This window comes from Neopsephotus bourkii, unplaced genomic scaffold, assembly GCF_033783945.1.
Source record: "Neopsephotus bourkii isolate Nb327-2 ecotype Australia unplaced genomic scaffold, CSIRO-AGI_Nbou_v1 NB_1060, whole genome shotgun sequence".
NCBI classification, from domain to species: Eukaryota; Metazoa; Chordata; class Aves; order Psittaciformes; family Psittacidae; genus Neopsephotus; species Neopsephotus bourkii.
This window is the reverse complement of record NW_026901548.1, coordinates 1,263,149-1,281,129: the sequence shown is the minus strand read 5'-3', so window position 1 is coordinate 1,281,129 and position 17,981 is coordinate 1,263,149. Positions and strand designations below refer to the sequence as shown.

At 56.5% G+C, this 17,981-nt stretch overlaps 2 protein-coding genes across 6 annotated transcripts in view; one reads left to right on the top strand and one right to left on the bottom strand.

The window, feature by feature from the left end:
• RTEL1 (regulator of telomere elongation helicase 1) overlaps positions 1–17,981 on the bottom strand; it is a 363,295-nt gene that overhangs the window by 56,446 nt on the left and 288,868 nt on the right. The gene's annotated exons all lie outside the window — the stretch shown is intronic.
• Positions 622–12,925, top strand: GMEB2 (glucocorticoid modulatory element binding protein 2). 3 transcript variants are annotated; one of them, XM_061361380.1, is made up of 9 exons: positions 622–1,168; positions 4,573–4,670; positions 5,388–5,518; positions 6,888–6,991; positions 8,252–8,409; positions 9,929–10,000; positions 10,544–10,681; positions 11,189–11,311; positions 11,412–12,925. In XM_061361380.1, the coding sequence occupies exons 1-9, from the start codon at positions 1,038–1,040 to the stop codon at positions 12,059–12,061; spliced, it is 1,605 nt and encodes a 534-aa protein (XP_061217364.1). In that variant the 5' UTR covers positions 622–1,037; the 3' UTR covers positions 12,062–12,925. The 3 variants fall into 3 exon arrangements, with proteins under 3 accessions (XP_061217364.1, XP_061217365.1, XP_061217366.1); XM_061361381.1 differs by having other exon boundaries at positions 625–1,168; positions 5,391–5,518; XM_061361382.1 differs by lacking the exon at positions 622–1,168 and having other exon boundaries at positions 5,396–5,518.

The following is a 17,981-nucleotide window of genomic DNA, read 5'->3' as shown; positions in this document are numbered from 1 at the left end:
CTGGAAGGCTGCATGCGTGTGCTCTGCGGTGTGAGGGGGTAATGCAGGCATAGTTCACTCATGGAAGAGGGCTGAAGATACCATCGGAAGCCGACCCGCAAAGTTTTATGGCTCTAAGTACTGAATTTTATGCTCATTTTATTGTGCTGTCCTCCTGACGTTAACAACAGCAGGGGCGTTCGGAGGGTGCTTACACACGCACGTGTTCCTAAAGGGTATTTATGTCCCTTTCTTCCCTCTCCTATTGCTTAAATGGCTTAAAACCTGCTTTCCCTTCCGGAGTCACCTGGGATCCCTGGGGAAGCAGGCCCAGGGGGCGATGGCATCACTGAGCACCGGGGCTTCCCCCGTGTGTTGTGCTGTGCTCCGGGTGCGGAGGCTGCAGCAGTGGGGATGGAGCACAACCATAAGCGCAGGAAGGTGCCCTGCTCCTTGTGCCTGCAGTCAACCAGGATTTGGGGTTTCCACCCAGGTTCTTCCTGCACAGGATGCTCAGGGCTTCAAGCACTGAAATCTAGCGCTGGTTTAGTTTCCAGGTGTCCCGTTGTGGTGCAGGCTTGAAGTGTTTGAGTTTGGATCTTTCTGTATGTGTGACTTTGGAGGAGGGGACAGTCCCAGTTTCTGCCATGGAGGAGGCAGCGATGAGCTCCTGAAACCCTTCCAAGGCAGTGTGGAATACAGTTGGAAGCACACCTTCAAACTGAGTGTCTTCAGAGAGCTGCTGGTGAAGGCCGGGACCAGCTTTTTGCTTCGCATCCGCTCCCACACTTTGTCCCTCACCACGTGTGGTCCCTTACTGTGCCCATCACCCTCACCCGGCCTGCAGTGGGTGCTGGATTACAAGCCTCTCATCATCCCTCCTCTTGGGATGCAGCAGTTGGGGATTTGCTAATCCCTTCTCTTTCAGAGCACAGATTCCCTGCAGCCTCCTCTCCCCTTGCTCCCACCACACTGATGGTCCTTCCGTGACTGATTTTAGCAGGGACACCTCTTGACATGGTGCTTCCCTTGGTGTTTGCACAGGCAGAGACCTCGTGATGGCAACTCCGGATGTCAGTGTTCACATGGAGGAGGTGGTGGTGGTGACAACACCCGACGGTGCGGTGGATGGAGGCGGCGTGGAGGAGGTGAAGACGGTGCTGGTCACCACCAACCTGTCCCAGCATGGGTAAGAGACACAGCTGGTGTTCACCGAGGTGGCGGGCTGGGAACCCTCCCACCCTGGTTGTACTGAGCAGGGCTGGGTGTGTTTCATCCCCTGCTCCTTACTCCTGCATCACTTCTGACAGTGGGGACCTCAGTGATGCCTCGGCAGTCTCTGGTTCCGTGTTAGGTTCTCACTGATGCTCCTTGGATGGTGGGGATGAAAGGCTCCACTCCTTGCTGCCTGCCCCATGGTAACTCCCTTAGCTCCCTCAGTGGAGAGGCAGCCAGATGTGAAACTTGGGATGTGCCTTTGGATGCAGAATGCTTTCTGGTTTTAATGTGGCTCCAAGCCTTTGCAGACCCATGTGCAGCAGTGCGGTGTTGGCCAGGAACACAGAGGCTGGCTCAAGCAGCTTGGTTTCCTTTCTGTTCCTGTTTTTCTTTGGAAACCTTTTCTCATCCTCTCCTGGATGTCCCCTGCATGGTTCGGAGCCATTCAGCCCTACACAGTGGAGGGAGGATGAGTTTTATTTAGTTGCAGCACAGTGGAGTGTATCTTAGCAGGCTCTAAGAGATTCCCTTGGGTTTTTCCATGCATCTCTCTGGAGAAGGGCAGGCTCCTTGCTCCCCCGTGCTCCAGGACAGTAGCAGGTTGATGGGAATGACATGGATCTGGGGCTCATGAAGCAAAACCTGCCTGCTGGGACTCCCCTCGCAAAGCAGGGCTGTGGGGCTGGTGGGGGGCAGCAGGAGCCACCAGTGGCCTCTCCATAGCCTTGGACAGCAACACTGCCTCCCTCTCCCTCTGTTTCCTCTTTGCAGCCCCAGCTGGTGTAGAAGTGGCTGCCAGCACAGGCTGGGATTCCTCGGCTCTGGCTCAGTCACTGCTCACACGGGCAGAGGGCTTTCAACTTGGCTTATGTGGTACTTGGAAACCCAGCTCAGCCTGGGGGCTGCCTCCTCCTTTCTAGTGCTTTGGGTAGGGTTTAGCTATTTAAAAGCAAGAGATTATGCAACCAGTGGTGAAGAGCTTAATTAGTTCATGTGTTCTTAAGATTGACTGGGAAAGGCAGAGGGGAGTGGGAAAACAGTCACAACCAGCAAGAAGCTGTTCTCTTTCATCTGCGATGGGAAGGGAGCTGTCCTTGAGGCTCTGATGAGGTGCTTGTGCTCCTGATCAGCATTCCCAGTGCAGGTTTCTGGTGGAGACTTTGTTTTTCTCTCTCAAGGTTCCAGGCAAGGCAGGAGTGGAGGAGAAAGGGGACGAGCCCACTGCTTTATCAGCACACGCTCTCTTCTCTTCCATCTGGCTGATGGATCCTCCCAGGGAGGAAGATGAGAGCCATCCTCCCCTGGCTTCGTCATGGCAACCGGCGAAGGCAGGACCAGCTTGGTGGGATGCACTGCTGGGGCCTGGGAGGTGTTTGAGTCTTCTCCTGCTCTTCCATCTGCCTCACTCTGTCCCTCTGGAATGGGATGGGGGGAGCAGGGTGGAGAAACTCACCCTTCTTTTGTGGTTTTCTCTTCCCCACCCAATTACATCTCCATAGCAGACACAGGCTGCTTTTCATACAAGCTGTGGAAGCTTGTTTCTCCCTGGAGGATGGGGTGGCACATGTGGGCTGGGTTATTTATCCCAATCCAGTCATGCCTTTTGGTTACTTTCTGGAGTGGTGTGGATGTGATGGAGTCCTGGAGGAAGCTCCATTTCAGGTGCTGGCTTCCTGCTGGGGTTTTTCTGGATAAGTCAGTGGAGGTTTTAGATCTGGTGGGAGATCAGAGCCAGGGGGTGCAGGGCTTTGCACATCAGATGTGGCTGCTGCCTCTTGGTACCCTGCTGCAGTGGAACTGCTGGCTTTTCTCCAAAGGCACTTGGAGAAATGCAAGAGCCATGCAGCAAAGTGACAAAGAGAACCCAGGTTACAATTCTTCCCTTTTTCTCATGTCAGATTGCTGCCTTTAACACTCACCCATGTGCAAATACCCTCACCTTTCCCTCCTCGGGGGCTGTGTGTTTGGGCAGGGGCAGCATCTCCTGAGGTACTCACCCAGGGAGGCTGAGCTCTGCCCGCACCAATGCCCTCATCTCAGTGCTGCTCCTCCCCAGGTACCTGCTCTGCAACTGGCAAGGGAAGGGTGCTCTGAAGCTGCAGTTCCACCCTAGCTGTGTGTTAGGAGGCCAGGATGGAAAAACCAGTTGCTCCTGAATTTGCTTGTCCCCGTGGCACCACGGGTGGGGAGCGTGTTGCCAGTGAGTCACTAGGTCCAATCTTTCAATTCATGCCCCAGACCAGGGTAGATTTCGGGTTTGTTTTCTCCTTACAGTCTTCCTTAGGAAGTTTATGTGCTGAAGTATGTGAAGAGTTAACTGTTGCTTCCTCCCCACCCGTGCAGGACAAGCTTGCTACAGTAATTGGACATCTTCCATAGCAAAACCAAATCTTAAAACAGATCAGGAATGGTCCCTGCTGAGAGCTGGCTGTGATGCACAGATTGGATCATATGGGTATCAGCATGGGACCCCTTCCACTAGAGCAGGTTGCACCAAACCCTGTCCAACCTGGCCTTGAGCACTGCCAGGGATGGGGCAGCCACAGCTTCTCTGGGCACCCTGTGCCAGCGCCTCAGCACCCTCACAGGGAAGAGCTTCTGCCTAAGAGCTCAGCTCAGTCTCCCCTCGGGCAGGTTCAAGCCGTTCCCCTTGCCCTCTCCCTACAGGCCCTTGTCCCAAGCCCCTCTCCAGGTTCCTGCAGCCCCTTTAGGCACTGGAGCTGCTCTAAGGTCTCCCCTTCAGGAGCCTTCTCTTCTGCAGGCTGACCCAGCCCAGCTCTAATAGCCACGTACTATACATCCAGTATATCGGGTATATTGAGTTGAAAGAGGCTCAGAGGTTGGATCGTGGGGGTCTATAGCTCACATTATCTCTGCTCTTGGATCTGCTGGTTTAGGGTTTGTCAACCTCCTTTGTAGTGTATTGGCAGCTCTTTGGGGTTCTGCTCTGGGAGCATCCCGTGTACCAGGGGATTCAGGCAGTCCATCGCCCTGGCAGCAGCAGCGTGTTTCACACATGTTTGTCCTGGGGAGATCTTCTCAAGCAGAGCTGCCAGGGGCTGGCAGCAACTTCTGAGCAAGGGGCTGTGCTGAGAGCATCCCTCCACAGCAGCTCCTGCTGCACTGGAGGCAGCTCGCTGGGGCTGGGGTTAAAAGGGAGGCGAGGCAGAGCCGGCCGGGCTGCTGGCAGCGGTCCTGCTCCAGGGCTCTTCATCTCCATATGGAAAACTGGAGCTGAGCCTCTCAAAACCAGAGCTGACTTCAGGCTCATGGGAAAACACAGCACGAGTGGCTCGGAGCAGTGTCTCCATGGGGCACTGATGGGGGGTGGCATTTCCATGGGGCTGAACTCTGCTTCTCTGACTCTCTTACCAGTGGTGACATAAATGAAGACACATTGGAGACTGAAAATGCAGCTGCTGCGGCTGCTGCCGCCTTTACAGCCTCCACGCATCTGAAGGAAGCAGTCCTAGGTAGGTGCAGCCCCTGCTGTAGCCCCTTGGTTGAGCTGTGCCAGCTCCACCACCCCAACGTGGTACAACCCTGTGCTGGTGCTGCTGGTAGGGTCCAGCTGCTGAGGATGCTCTCTTGGGGTACCAGGGATGCTCCTCCCAGCACCCAGGGCAGCTCAGGAGGTGCAGGAGCTGGCAGCTGCTGGCTGGGCTGCTGCTGCCCTCTCCTGGTGCAGGGTGAGTCCCTGAGCCTGGCTGGTGCTGCTGGCTCCTGCACATCCAGTTCATGGTGGGGATCTCAGCTTTGCAGCAGGCTCACTGGGTTTGCTTACCAGTGAATTTAGTGAGCAAAGACTGCTGCCAGCGGGGCTGGAGTTGACTCCAAACAGTTTAAAACCAAGGGGGACTTTGTAATTGCCCAAACAGCCAATTCCTTTTATCAGGAACTGATCTTTTTCCCAGCCCTGGCTGCTCATTTCTCACATTTCACACAGTGAGCTGCAGCCACATCCACCTGGGCTGTTTAACCTGAGAAATGGAGTGATTGGGTGCTTTGGTAGCCAAGTGCAGGCGAGTGGTGGCCACAAACCCCATCACCCCCCCACCATGCACTGAATACACGTGTGGTTTTTAATGCTGAGCTTTCAAACTGCTTTACCATGGCATGTGTTGGGTGGTGAATGGGAGGCTGTGACTCACGTTTCGTTTGGATCTGTCCCGGCCTCTGTTCCCTGTGAGAAGTGAAGATGGCTGAAGATGAGGACAGTTTGGAGGCAGAGATTGTCTACCCCATCACCTGCGGGGACAGCAAAGCCAACCTCATCTGGAGGAAGTTTGTGTGCCCAGGGATCAATGTGAAGTGTGTGCAGGTGAGAATCGTGTCGTGGTGGGGAAGGAGGACGTTTTGGTACTGTGGGACCTGATATTTGTCTCTTCAGCCCAGTGGAGCAGTCCTGCCTGGAGAGATGGGGCTTCAATTTAACTGCATTATTGGAAAGATTGGGAAAATTGGGCACTTGCAGTGTCTGCTCAGTTTGAAAGCTGAGGAGTTTATAGGTAGGGGCCAAGTGAACAGCTTCTGCTCTGCCCTGGGTCTGCATGAATTCAGGACCTGCTGGCATGTGTACATGGGCTAAACAATACCCTGCTGGGGGAGCATCTCTTCTGGGCTCTGTTGCAAAAGGGCTTTCCAAAGCTCCTTGCCATTCATAAGAGATGGTCTTTTCCATCCCCAAGGCAGAGGACAAGTCCTGCTGCAGCCAATGCTGCTGCTGCCTAAAATCACTCTTCTCTCTGCACTGAAACCCATATATGTGTTCAGAGCAGCAGGTTCTCATTTACTAATGATGAGTAAGCTCCATGCTGGTCAACATGAGCATTGAAAAGGGGAGGCCTGGACTTGGGAAATCCTCTGAGATGGGCTTTAAAGCAGCTCTTTGGAGGACTGATTCTTCCCAGTGTTGAACCCTTTTAAGATTCAGCTGGACAGGCTGCTGGGCCATCTAGTTAAGATCATGCTTTGTCAGGAAGCTTGGACCAGATGATCCTTGAGGTCCCTCCCAGTATGGGGTTCTATGGTTCTGCAGGTTGCCTTTTAGGGCAGCGCATGGGTTCAGTCCCAGCTGGGTGTGTAGGGCAGTAAAAGGAGGGGAAGAGCTGGCTGCTGATACAGTGGGTGCCAACTCCCTGCAGCTGGTTTTCGGTGGAAGTGGGTGTGAGCTGTGAGAGAGGCCAGAGGTTTCCCTGATAGCGGTGGTTGTGCGCGGTAGCAGGAGGCCAAAGACCACTTGGGCTCCTCCTTCCTTCACTCATGTGGGGTGTAGAGTGCTCCTGGACTGAAATATCACCAGCCAGAGCCTGGGTTTCATTGTGAGCCTGCTGTTCATGGCAGTTTGCACAAGCTATGGGGTGTTTTTCCTGCCTGGGCTTGGTCACACAGCAAATTCCTCTGCTCCACACCCTCCCAAAGCCTTGGCTTTGAGCAGCTGCTTGCCAGCCATCCATGACAGCAGTATTTGGCTTTAATAACCCTCTCTAAGGTGGGGAAGTGTGCGTCAGCCGTCTGGTTTGGTGGTGTTCCTTAAGCAGCACGTGGAGGCTGTGATGTGGCTGCACCCCACTGCTGGGTACCAGGAAATGCCATCGGAGCATCACGAGCCTGTGGACTCATGCTCGTAGGGCAGCACTGTGGCTGGTTTATGGCTTGTGACACTGATGTTGCTCTTCTGCCCTTTGCAGTTTGATGATCACCTCATTAGTCCCAAGGAGTTTGTCCACTTGGCTGGCAAGTCTACCCTGAAGGACTGGAAGCGGGCGATTCGGATGAATGGGATCATGCTCCGGTTTGTATCCACAGAGGGGCACAGTGGAGGCTTCTTCTACCTGGGGGATAACGGTGGGGTAGAACAGAGCCTTTGGCACGGTTTCGCTGCTGAGGGAGCAAATGCACTGCTGTATGTTTGTCTTAATAACAGCCTGGCCCCAAGTGTGGTCCGTCCAATGGCTTTGCTTTATCCTTGTGCCTACGGAATGGTTTGGGGTAAGAAGCATTTCCCCAGTCCTTTTAAGACTTGAACCACATCAAGTTCCCAGCTGGCATAAACCCATCGAAGATTTTCATGGCCTCTGGTGGTTAGGCTGTGCTGTCCATAGGTTCTCCATGTCACCCATCAAAAGGAAGTCCGTTGGGCATCCACTAACACACCCCTTGTAGCATGTCTGCTTCATGTTGCTTCCCTTTTTTTCTGCACCAAGGAATTACTTAAAGCTTATTTATGCAAGCATTTCTCTTCTCTAGTCTTAACTGGTGTAATTTAATTCTTCTGTGGTCTTCATGAGCACCAGCCTGAGACTGTGGTTTAATTAAAGCCTGGCTCTGCCTGCAGCAGGGTACAAAAGCATCGCCTCTTTCCCTGGGAGCCGCTGGTGGGTTTGCACTCATCTCACAGGGTGACATTGCCTTCGCCTTCATTCTTCTGCTTCAATGCAGGCATCTCCCATATTCCTTCTAAGCAGCTTTTGCTCCACGTAGATTTTGCATAATAGGCTTAGGCATGCTTTAGCAAGGCAGGTCTTTCAAGGGAAAAACTTCATGAGGAATGTGTGGAGGCAAACCCATGAGAGCAAACCTTGGGAAGCTCAGGTTGTTGTTGGCTGGCAAGGCCTGGGGATGCTTTGGAGACAACATGCTTACTGGGAAGATGCCATACACTGATGTCGCAACCTCCTCTGCTTAAGCTGAGAGGCCTTGTTTGAGCTTATAAATAGGGTTATGCCCCATCTCTTTTTTGAGTCAGAAAGGGAAGGAGGAGGCTTTGTGCTGTCTCACCCTGAGCTGAGACCTCAGCCAGCCTTCTGCTGGAAGCTGCAGGTGTGCACAGGGGGAAGGTGCTGGTGGAACCAGCCTGGGACCTTCTTTTCTTCATCCCTCAACAAGCCAGGAGCTCACCAGTCCCAGCAAGGGAAATTCACTCTGTTGCCTCTGCCTGCTCTCCTGGCTTGAACTTGGAGAAGTCTGGGGGTGAAGGCTGCCAGGAGCTGCATCTCGGAGCTCTCTGCTCCTGCTGATGTGCCTGTCCCTGTGCTTGCTCCCTGTCTTTCAGGAAGATCATGGACTCAGGAGAGCTGGATTTCTACCAGCACACAAAGGTCTGTTCCAACACGTGTCGCAGCACCAAAATCGACCTGACTGGAGCCAGGGTGTCCTTGACCAGCCAGACATCGACTGAGTACATCCCTCTCACCCCCGCCTCTGCGGATGGTACGTCCAGCCATTCCTCACCCCCAAAACAGGGGCACTGAAGCACTAAAGCACAAAAATGCTGCCTAACCAAGTGCCCATGCTGTTGCCTCTTCCTGGCTTTGTGGGTTGTTTCATCCTCTGCTTCCTCTCCCTGCTCTGTTGCAGGATTCCCCATAGCAGAGCCGTTGTTAGAGCATCTCAGCAGGGATGCAGTAACTCACCTAGTTGCTCTGTATCACTGCATGGTCCGAAGGGCTGTCCTGCCTTACCCCTAACTGTGTAACTGAAGCAGAGAAGACTGCAGTTAGTCTGTCAGAGAGCAATAGTGGTTGCTCCATGAAGTTCCCTTTCCTTGGAGCTGTGTCCATAGGGCTCATCCCGGGAAGCAGGGATCAGCTTGGCTTCCCCTGCCATGCAGGGTGCCAGAGCAGGAGTCCCTCCTCCTTCCACCAGTAACTTGACTTCTGGAACGATTTAGAGGTTTTCATTTAGGGCTGCTTTGTCTGATGAGAGATTAAAGAGAACTAGGGGGTACAATAGAGTCTTATTTCAATCTACACTCATCCATGCAGTTCATAAAACTGGATTTAAATGCTGTTGTGGCTGCGCAGCTGTAGACCTAAATTTAATTTTACCTATAATTACAGGCAGCTTTATTATTGGAAAGCTTTCTGATTTCTAAGTGCTTCTGTGTTTCTTAACTCCTGTTGCTTCTGAGCCCCACATCCCGTGCTCCTGATGGTGTCTGGGAGGAGAGCAAGGACAGAGTGAGCCCCTTGGGACCACGGATGCTGGTGCTGATGCATGATGCAGCCTGTCCAAGCCTCCTCTTAGACATGGACATCCGCTTGCTAAAGGGGAGATGCTTCCCAGGCTGCTGGGCTGTGCTGGAATAACCAGAGCCCTGAAGGCTGCAGGGTAAAGGAGCAGAGTAATTGGGTTTAATGGCAGCGGCTGAGCATTAAACTCTCTGTGCAGCACTGTGGGTCTCTGGCCACATTCCCATTCATCCTGCTTCTGCCACGGCTCGAATGACGCTGGTTCCCTTGGCTCTATGGTAACAAAATCCCTGAGATTTGGCAGAGCTGGAGGGAGGGAGGGAGCCCCCCTGCATCCCATGGGAGGGTGCTCTCCCCTTGCAGGCTTTAGGAACCCTCCAGCCATCCCAGTCCTACAAACAGTAGAGCAAAAGGATAGCCAAAAGGAATGGAGTCTAAATCTGTTTGACTTTTGCCCTAAGCAGTTCCTGTGTGTGTGCAAGGAATGGGAGGGAAGTGCTGCTCATGGGCATGTGTTCTTGTGCAGGGGTTGCAGAAGTAGCCCCTGGGGTGGTGCACTCCAGTGTGGAAAGAATAACTGGTGCTGGCACAGCAACCGTGCATGCCTCATTCAGCTCTGAGAGCTCTGCTCAAACAGAAATGAAAAGGAGAAGTCACAGGAGCGAGGGAGGGGATGCTCCCCTTGGAAAGAGCCCGTGAAACACAGGAAAATCAGGATTTGGGGTTTTTTTCTTCTCTTCTTTTGCTATTGGTTGCAGTGAACGGATCCCCAGCTACGATTACCATAGAAACATGTGAGGATGCCAGCGACTGGAGCACCAGCATTGGAGGTACTGCTTGGGATCTGCTGGGCTCAGCACTGCAGAGGATGGAGACGTAGGAAAAGAGGGAAACAGCAGGGATGAGGCGCAGGATTCCTCTTGCTGGAGCAGCTCTGCTTGAGGAGCCACTGGGATTATCTGGTTGCTTCTTACGGGCACATACTGCTGTGTTATATCCTGCCTGTTGAGGTGTGACTGTGGCATTGTCTTGGGATGAGGTTGTTCCTCAGCACTAAGATGCCAAAGCAAAGGCCAAGTGCTTGGTGTGGCTCTAGGGGAAAGGAAAATCAAATCAGAGGAGTCATAAAATCCTTCTTGCTGCTCTGGTGCTCTCTGAGCACTTCTTGTAGCATCAGGGTCCTCTTTGTGTGTGCCAGAGGATGGGGAAAGCAGGTCCTTTCCCAGCTGCCCCTCCTTGGGCTTTGCCCCAGTACCCTGTGCCTGCAGCCAAGCAGGTCTTCCCCTGTAGTGGGGCCAGAAGGGGAACCCAGAGTGGATCACTGTTAAAACCCTATGAGGATTTTGAGGGTCTCCCTTGCTTTCTTTCTCCAGATGACACCTTTGCTTTCTGGCGAGGCCTGAAGGACACGGGTCTGCTGGAAGAAGTGATCCAGGAGTTCCACCAGGAGCTGGTGGAGACCATGAAGGGCTTGCAGCAACGAGCACAGGATCCACCGCTGCAGCTGGGTGGTAAGGGCCTGGCCATGACCTGGACTGGGGCCTGGGGGGGGGTTTCTCCTCTGGGATATCTGCTGGCACTGCAGGGACATGGTTTTCATCATAAGTAAATCCCACTTGTGGCTGCTCCCCAGCAGGCTCTTGGCTGCACTTGGGGATGCTTCAGGTGGCCTCAGTTCTCCAGTTCCCTGTGTCTGGGGATTCCATCCTCTGGGTCTGGGTCTGGAGAAGCGCTTGGCTTGGGAGCTGAGGTGGAATTTAAGCCTTTAGACTAATGATGCAGCAAGCAGCTCCTGTGCCAGCAGATTCCTTATCAGCCCTGCTGAGCAGGGGAGGACTGCTTATTCTCTAGTGACCTCTTGCACTTTCTCATGCCTTCCCCAGCCTCTTGTGTTACCCTCCATCAGCTTTCGGCTGCCTCAGCTGAATGTCTTCACTCTATGTGGCTTTTTACCAAGCTGGAACTAATTTGCACGGGGGAATTTTGCTTCACTCCGAGGTCTCTGTCTTGTTTTTAAGATGCTGTTTTACTCAACAATGTCGTCCAGAACTTTGGGATGCTGGATCTGGTCAAGAAAGTCCTGGCCAGCCACAAGTGTCAGATGGATCGCTCGAGGGAGCAGTACACCCGGGATTTAGCAGGTAAGTGCTAAAGGATGCGTTAAAGCTGGTGCGTGGTGACCCAGCCGCGGTGGGACCGGCGGTGCCGTATCCCTGCCGCTGATCCCTCTTCCCTCTGCAGCTCTGGAGCAGCAGTGCGACGAGCACCGCAAGCGAGCGAAGGAGCTGAAGCACAAAGCGCAGCATCTCAACAACGTCCTCATGACCCTCACCCCCGTCTCTGTCCCCACGCCTTTAAAACGTCCCCGGCTGACCCGAGCCACCTCCGGCCCCGCTGCCATCACCTCGCAGGTGCTGCCGCAGCCGGCACAGCTCGCCGTCACCCCCGGCGTGCCGGTCTCCCAGCTCACCAACCTCCCTCTCGGCAAAGTGGTCTCAACCCTGCAAGCCCCGGTGCTGGGGAAGAGCTCAGCCCAACCTCCTGCCACCAGCTCCCCGGCCTCCCCGCTGCTGGGGGGGTACACGGTGCTGGCCTCCGCCGGCTCCACCTTCCCGGGCGCGGTGGAGATCCACCCGGACGCTTCCAACCTGACGGTGCTGAGCACGGCCGCGGTGCAGGACGGCAGCACGGTGGTGAAGGTGGTGAGCCCCTTCCAGCTGCTCACGCTGCCGGGACTCGGCACCACCATCCAGAACGTGACTCAGGTGGCTCCCAGCGGGAGCACGCTCGTGACTGTCCCCTCCGGTGCCACCGAGGCCACCGGGGATGAGCACCCCGCCGCCGCCACCATCGAGGTGAGCGCAGTGGCTGAGGAGGCGGAGCAGAAGTGAAGGGGGGGACGTGCCTGGAGGGACGCTGGCCGTGCTCTGGGTGGACCTTGCCTTCTCTCTGGCTGCGCTATGGGACGAGGAGCGGTGTAAGGAGGGGCAGGGGTGAAGGAGACTCAGAGCACTCAACATCGGTAACCAGGGGCAGGTCAGAGGGAAGGAGGGGGAGGAAAGATGCCTGGAGAAGGGGAAGGTGGAAGTGCCCTGTTTGGAGGAGAGAAAAGAAACCAAAAGCTTACTTTTGTATAAAGCTTTCCTCCCCTGTTCTCTTTGACAGTTCTTCTGCTCTGGCTCATCAGCCCTGCCTCATCTGCAGGCAGACCTGGAGCAGTGTCCATTGAGGAGCAGGGATGCAGGGCAAGGAGGAAGGAGGTAGTGGAAGAAGGAGCAGGCGAAGCACTGAGCAGGCACCGATCTGGCTGCTGCGGGCTGATGGGAGTCAGGGAAAGGCTGCTCCCCATCCCTAAGGGCTGCAGGGAGGGAGAGGGGATGCCGGGAGCAGGAAGAGGCTGTGCATGGCAGCATAGGCACAAGCCCTGGGAGCTTGGCTTCTGCGTGTGACGCTGGCTTGGGGTGGCAGGAACAAGTGGGAGCTTGTGATGGTGGTCACGATGCATTGCCCAGCTCTGCTGGGGGAAGGAAGGAGGGAGAGGAACCCCGAGAGCCGGGGGAGCTGTAACCTGTGAGGATTTAGGGTCTCTTCTTGTTTTCTCTAAAAATCCATCCTCGGGGATTTATTTTTTTTAATGCAAACAGCAGTTTTTAAGCAAAACCCTTTGTGAAGGATGTGCTGGGAGATGGAAACGTTGGATGTGCGGAGCTGAGCTCAACAGCGCTCCAGGGACCTTGCACTTAAAGAGTGCAGGATCAGGCTGCTCCCCAGCATCTCTTTGGGGCGCCTCATCCCATGGGAGCCGGGTGCTGCCGTTCCCTCCCTGCTGGGTTTGAGCAGCTATTGTGGAGCGGGGTGGTCGATCCCCCGGGACTCCTTCCACCCTTTAACCCGCTGCGTGTCTCAAGGCCCCATCCGAGGGCCTGCGGGCGGCTGCAGTGATGCTCACGCTGCCTCCATGGGCAGGGCTCTGGTGCTGGATGTGCCGGGCTCTGTGCCGGGCTCTGGTGCTGGATGTGCCGGGCTCTGTGCTGGGTTCTGGTGCTGGATGTGCCGGGCTCTGGTGCTGGATGTGCCGGGCTCTGTGCCGGGCTCTGGTGCTGGATGTGCCGGGCTCTGGTGCTGGATGTACCGGGCTCTGTGCCGGGCTCTGGTGCTGGATGTACCGGGCTCTGTGCCGGGCTCTGGTGCTGGATGTGCCGGGCTCTGGTGCTGGATGTACCGGGCTCTGTGCCGGGCTCTGGTGCTGGATGTACCGGGCTCTGTACCGGGCTCTGGTGCTGGATGTACCGGGCTCTGTGCCGGGCTCTGGTGCTGGATGTGCCGGGCTCTGTGCCGGGCTCTGGTGCTGGATGTGCTGGGCTCTGTGCCGGGCTCTGGTGCTGGATGTGCCGGGCTCTGTGCCGGGCTCTGGTGCTGGATGTGCCGGGCTCTGTGCCGGGCTCTGGTGCTGGATGTGCCGGGCTCTGTGCCGGGCTCTGTACCAGGTTCTGGTGCTGGATGTGCCGGGCTCTGGTGCTGGATGTGCCGGGCTCTGTGCTGGATGTGCTGGGCTCTGGTGCTGGATGTGCCGGGCTCTGTGCTGGATGTGCCGGGCTCTGGTGCTGGATGTACCGGGCTCTGTGCCGGGCTCTGTGCCCGCTCGCTCCGGTGGCAGCAGCGATGAGAGGTCGCTTTGGTGAGCTAATAAATACTTTTCTGAAGAGAGCATTGCTGGTTCCGTGTGTTCCGGGGCTGCAGCGGGGGCACCGGGCAGGGCAGAGCGCACAGAATGCACTCATTGCTGTCCATGTGCGCAAGGATGCTCCGGATCCTTTATGGGATACCCTAAATCCTGTGAGGGCACAGTGATGCTCTCGCGGTGTTTGGGTGTCTGGGTCGGGATGCATTGCTGTGTTAACCATAAGGAGTGGGGTTTGGGTCTGAAGCTGGCCTGGGGATGCACTGGGAGGAATGGAATTGGGGGGGAAAAGGCTGGGTTTGTTACAGGAAGACAAGAGCAGAGTTTGTGTTAGGAGTGGACCATTCCTAGAGGAAGAAAACCCCTTGGCACCGGTACAGACGCTGACAAACACATGAATTTAAGGGATTTTGGTGCTGTCTGAGTGGGAGCGGTTTCCTCCCAAACGTCTTCATGGAATAAGGGGTTTATTTTGGTTTTCTTTGCAGATGGAGCTTTTAATTTCAGGAGCTGGGAAGGTCGGGAGCGTGGCAGAGCAGCAGCCCCATGGAGATCATCATGGCTGAGGGACGGGGCAGCCTGTGCCAGTGTCCCACCATCCTCAGGGCTTCCATTCTGTTCCCATGGGTTTTGGGATGGACGTGGGCATCAGGAACAGGACTGTTGTGAAGGGAGCGGTGCCTGGAGTTGGAAAGGATGCTGGGGTGAGCTGGGTGAAGCTGGAGGGTGTCTCTGTCCATCCTGCCTGACTGCCACTGGTCCAGCCTGTGCATCCCCAGGCCATGGTGGGTGCTGTCAGCCACGGAGTGTTTCTGGAGGTACTTCTATAAGAGCTGGGGTTTAGGGATTCTGCATCTGCTCTGCTTCAGGGATGCTCAGATCACTTCAGGTTTCCTTTTCCACCCTTTGCCTGGGATGTGAATGTGGGTTGATGCAGCAGCATCCTGGGAAGAAGCCTCCATACAGCAGTGCCTACACCGACATCCGCATCCCAAAACAGTCAGTGGTGGGGTCCTCACTGGGTGCCTGTGGCACTCCCTAGTGCCTCCATCCCCAACACAAGCAGCAAACTCAGCACCAGGCCCCCGCTGCCATCCTGCCCATAGGGTCCCGTTGCAAAGCACCAGTTTTAGCTTGGATGTTCAGCTGAGGTGAATGTTCTGGGGGGACTGGGGTGTCCCTGGAGTGTCCCCAGCACAGGCAGGGTGTGCAGTGGCTCCAGAGGGTGGTTTTCCATGGCACAGCTGCACCCAGTGCTGATAACACCTCCTCGGGCTGTGTTTAGGAGAGGAAGAGGTTGGTTTCTCTAAGGTGTTGGTTAGGTTCTGTTTCTCTAAGGTGTTAGGTTCTGTTTCAGCTGAGCCTGAACCCAGGACTTGCAGCCCTTAAAGAGGAGCCCTGCCTAAACAGAGGCTTTCCCCTCCCTGCTGTTAAGGTATCAGTGTCTTTTCTCCCTCTTATCTTTGTACCTGGGACAGCCTTAGACCAAGGAACTATAAAGGGTTGTGGTCACCGTGAGCCTCTCCAGTGCAAGCAGCGGTGCTGAGCTGGAGCTGGGGGTGCATTTCTACCCCAAAGCCCCCCATTCCTGTGCTGTGATGGTGTGTGAGCATCCCTCGGGTCACAGGGCTGCTGTCCCCAGCAGTGCCAGGCACTAATGCATTGGTTCACCCTTGAGAGCTGTGGGCTGAGCATCCTGCACCAGCCATCTCTGCCTGGATGGGACAAACCCATGCAGGTTATCCAGGGGCTGTGGGTTGGGAGGTGATGGCCAGGTTTGGATGGGAACACGGCTGGAGGGGTCTCCTGGCCCCTCTTTATGGGTATTGGAGAGGGGGCATCTAAGAGGGGGATGAATTCAGGCTTGTGGCATCCCCATGTTGGTGTGCGCAGCGCTGGGGCTGTGGCAGTGGGCAGTGAGTGCCAGGGCAGAGCAGGCAGCAGCTCTTCCCTGGCTCCATGCCCCTTTACCTGCTCTGGAGCCTATCGATCCCTTCCCCAGCATGGATGTCCTTTGCCCTGCAAGGCAAGGCTCCCATGGGGTGTCAACAGTTCTCCAAGCAATAAAAGCTCCTCAGGCAGATTAGGGCTGGCGCAATCCTCCCCTCTCTTTGCAGCAGCTTTCAGGGAAGCCCCATATCCCTGCAGAGACGGGCTGGGATGTGCTGGGATGCCCTGGCAGTGGCTGCGCTGTGCTGCTTCCCTGCTCTATGGAGGCATCTGGGTGCTTGTAGGGCTGAGGCTTGAGAGGGAAAAGCAGGGGGAAGTCACCTGCAGCAAGCTCTCAGTAGGGATAATCAGTTACTGTGTGGGTCTCTGGCGTTGGGCTGGATGCAGCAGGGATGGGACCATTGCAAGGTGCTCTGGCCAGGGTCCATGTCCCGTGGTGTGCCTGCCTGCTCTGCCTCCTGGTTCTCCAGCCCAGGTTTCAGCAGTGGGAATGAAGCATCACTCCTGAAGCATGGCGAGCGCATCCCACCTGCACATCAGAGGGAGGGTCACCCCATGGCACTGACGGCAGCGCTGAGAGCTGGGGCTCTGTGTTGGGGAGCCCCCAAGCCCTGTTATCCCCAAGGGGGCCGCGCTGCCACGGACCTGGGGTGGGCTCCCAGAGCGGCAGTGGGGGGTCGGGCACCCCACAAGTGGAGCATTGGGGTAAATCCTAGTGGGTTAACTGGTGTGTGAGCCAGGGGCCCTTGGTGCCCGCTCTGCCGCTCTGGTGCTGATGGGAGCTCCCTTCCAAGGGGTTCTCAGCCGTGCTTCCCCTTCCTCCCCATCATGGGGCTGGGCAGCATCCCGGGGGGAGCCAGGGCTGCTCCGTTTGCAGGACTCACATCCACACATTACATAAGGGATGCGGATGCCTCGTGCCCGGTCCCTGTTTTCCCTGGGTTCTGCGGCGATGGGGACACGACCGGATGCGGTTTCTCCCCTCGGGAGCATCCGGCAGCGTTTGGGAAAGACCCGGGGAGGCTCCCGCTGCATCCCTCCGGCAGCGATGCAGGCAGAGCCGCGCCGTGGTCCTGCCTGTGCTGCTGCCGAGGACCGACCGGTTCCTCCGGTTTCAGTGGGCTGCTTTAGGGGGGTTACCAGGGCAGGGGATGCTCCAGCATCCTCATGGGGCGCCCTCCCCGGTCCCAGCTTGTCCTCGGGGATAGGGGGGGCTGCAGCCGAGTGAGGGCTGCATGGGGTAACCCCCCCCCCCCCCCGGTGGCTGTTGACGGCATCGCTGCAGGAATGGAAACCAAAACTCGGGGCTTTCCCTTCGCAAAGTCCCGGTTCCGGCTCTCCCCTGCCCTGACTCAGCGCTGCCTCCTCCCTGCTCCGGCCACGGGATAAGGGGCAGCAGAGCCCGGCTTCTCCCTGGGCTGCTTCCCTCTTCCTGCCGCCTTTGCAGGGGTGCGGGAGGCTGCGTGCGAGGCAGTGAGGGCTGTTTGCTGCTGGAGCTGCGGGGAGCGCATCCCGCCTGGAGAGCTCCATCCACCCCGCCTGGAAACGAGCAAAGCCCCGGCGCTGGGGCAAACCCGGCTCTGACACCGGGGGGGGGGTTTAGGGGTGCTTTGTTTCTGGTTCTCGCTGCTGTCTGCTGCTGCCTGGGCTGTTACGGAGGTGTTTGGAGTCAGGGCTGGGGAGGGGAGGTTTCTGCCCACGCTAAAACCGGGGCCGGGCTCCGTCGCTGTTGCTGTCCCAGTGCCTGTGCTCACTTCCTGAGCTGATGCCTTCCCTTTGGCCTCACTTGGAGCTGCATCTTCCCAGGGGCAGGACCGCTCCTTTCCTGGGCAGGGACAGGGCTCCTGCAGTGCCCCAGCTGAGCAGCCCCCGTGGCAGCAGTGAGGGAAAAGCTGGGAAGCTCCATCCCCACGAAAGCCGATGTGGGGGCTCCATGGGGTCACCTCCTGCTGTGGGGCTGAGCCCCCCGCTTGCTCCTGGCTGACAAAGCACGGGGCAGGTCATGGCCCTGCTGCTGGGAGCTGGTGTGCCCTCAGCTCCAGCAGTGACAGAGCCTTTGATGCCCGGACCAAGTGGGTTTGCTGCCCATGGGCAGCCGGTTCCTATGGCCTCCCATTGCTCCGGTGGTGTCCATCCAGTACCCCCAGGCCTGGGCATCCCTCTCCCTTGGGGGCACCCTG

What these genes read in the sequence shown, in the direction of transcription:
- GMEB2 (XM_061361380.1), top strand. Translation starts at nt 1,038, where the DNA reads ATGGCAACTCCGGATGTCAGTGTTCACATGGAGGAGGTGGTGGTGGTG. An exon ending in ACCAACCTGTCCCAGCATGG is followed by an intron (nt 1,169 to 4,572) that starts GTAAGAGACACA and finishes CTCTCTTACCAG; the next exon opens with TGGTGACATAAATGAAGACA. An exon ending in TCAATGTGAAGTGTGTGCAG is followed by an intron (nt 5,519 to 6,887) that starts GTGAGAATCGTG and finishes TGCCCTTTGCAG; the next exon opens with TTTGATGATCACCTCATTAG.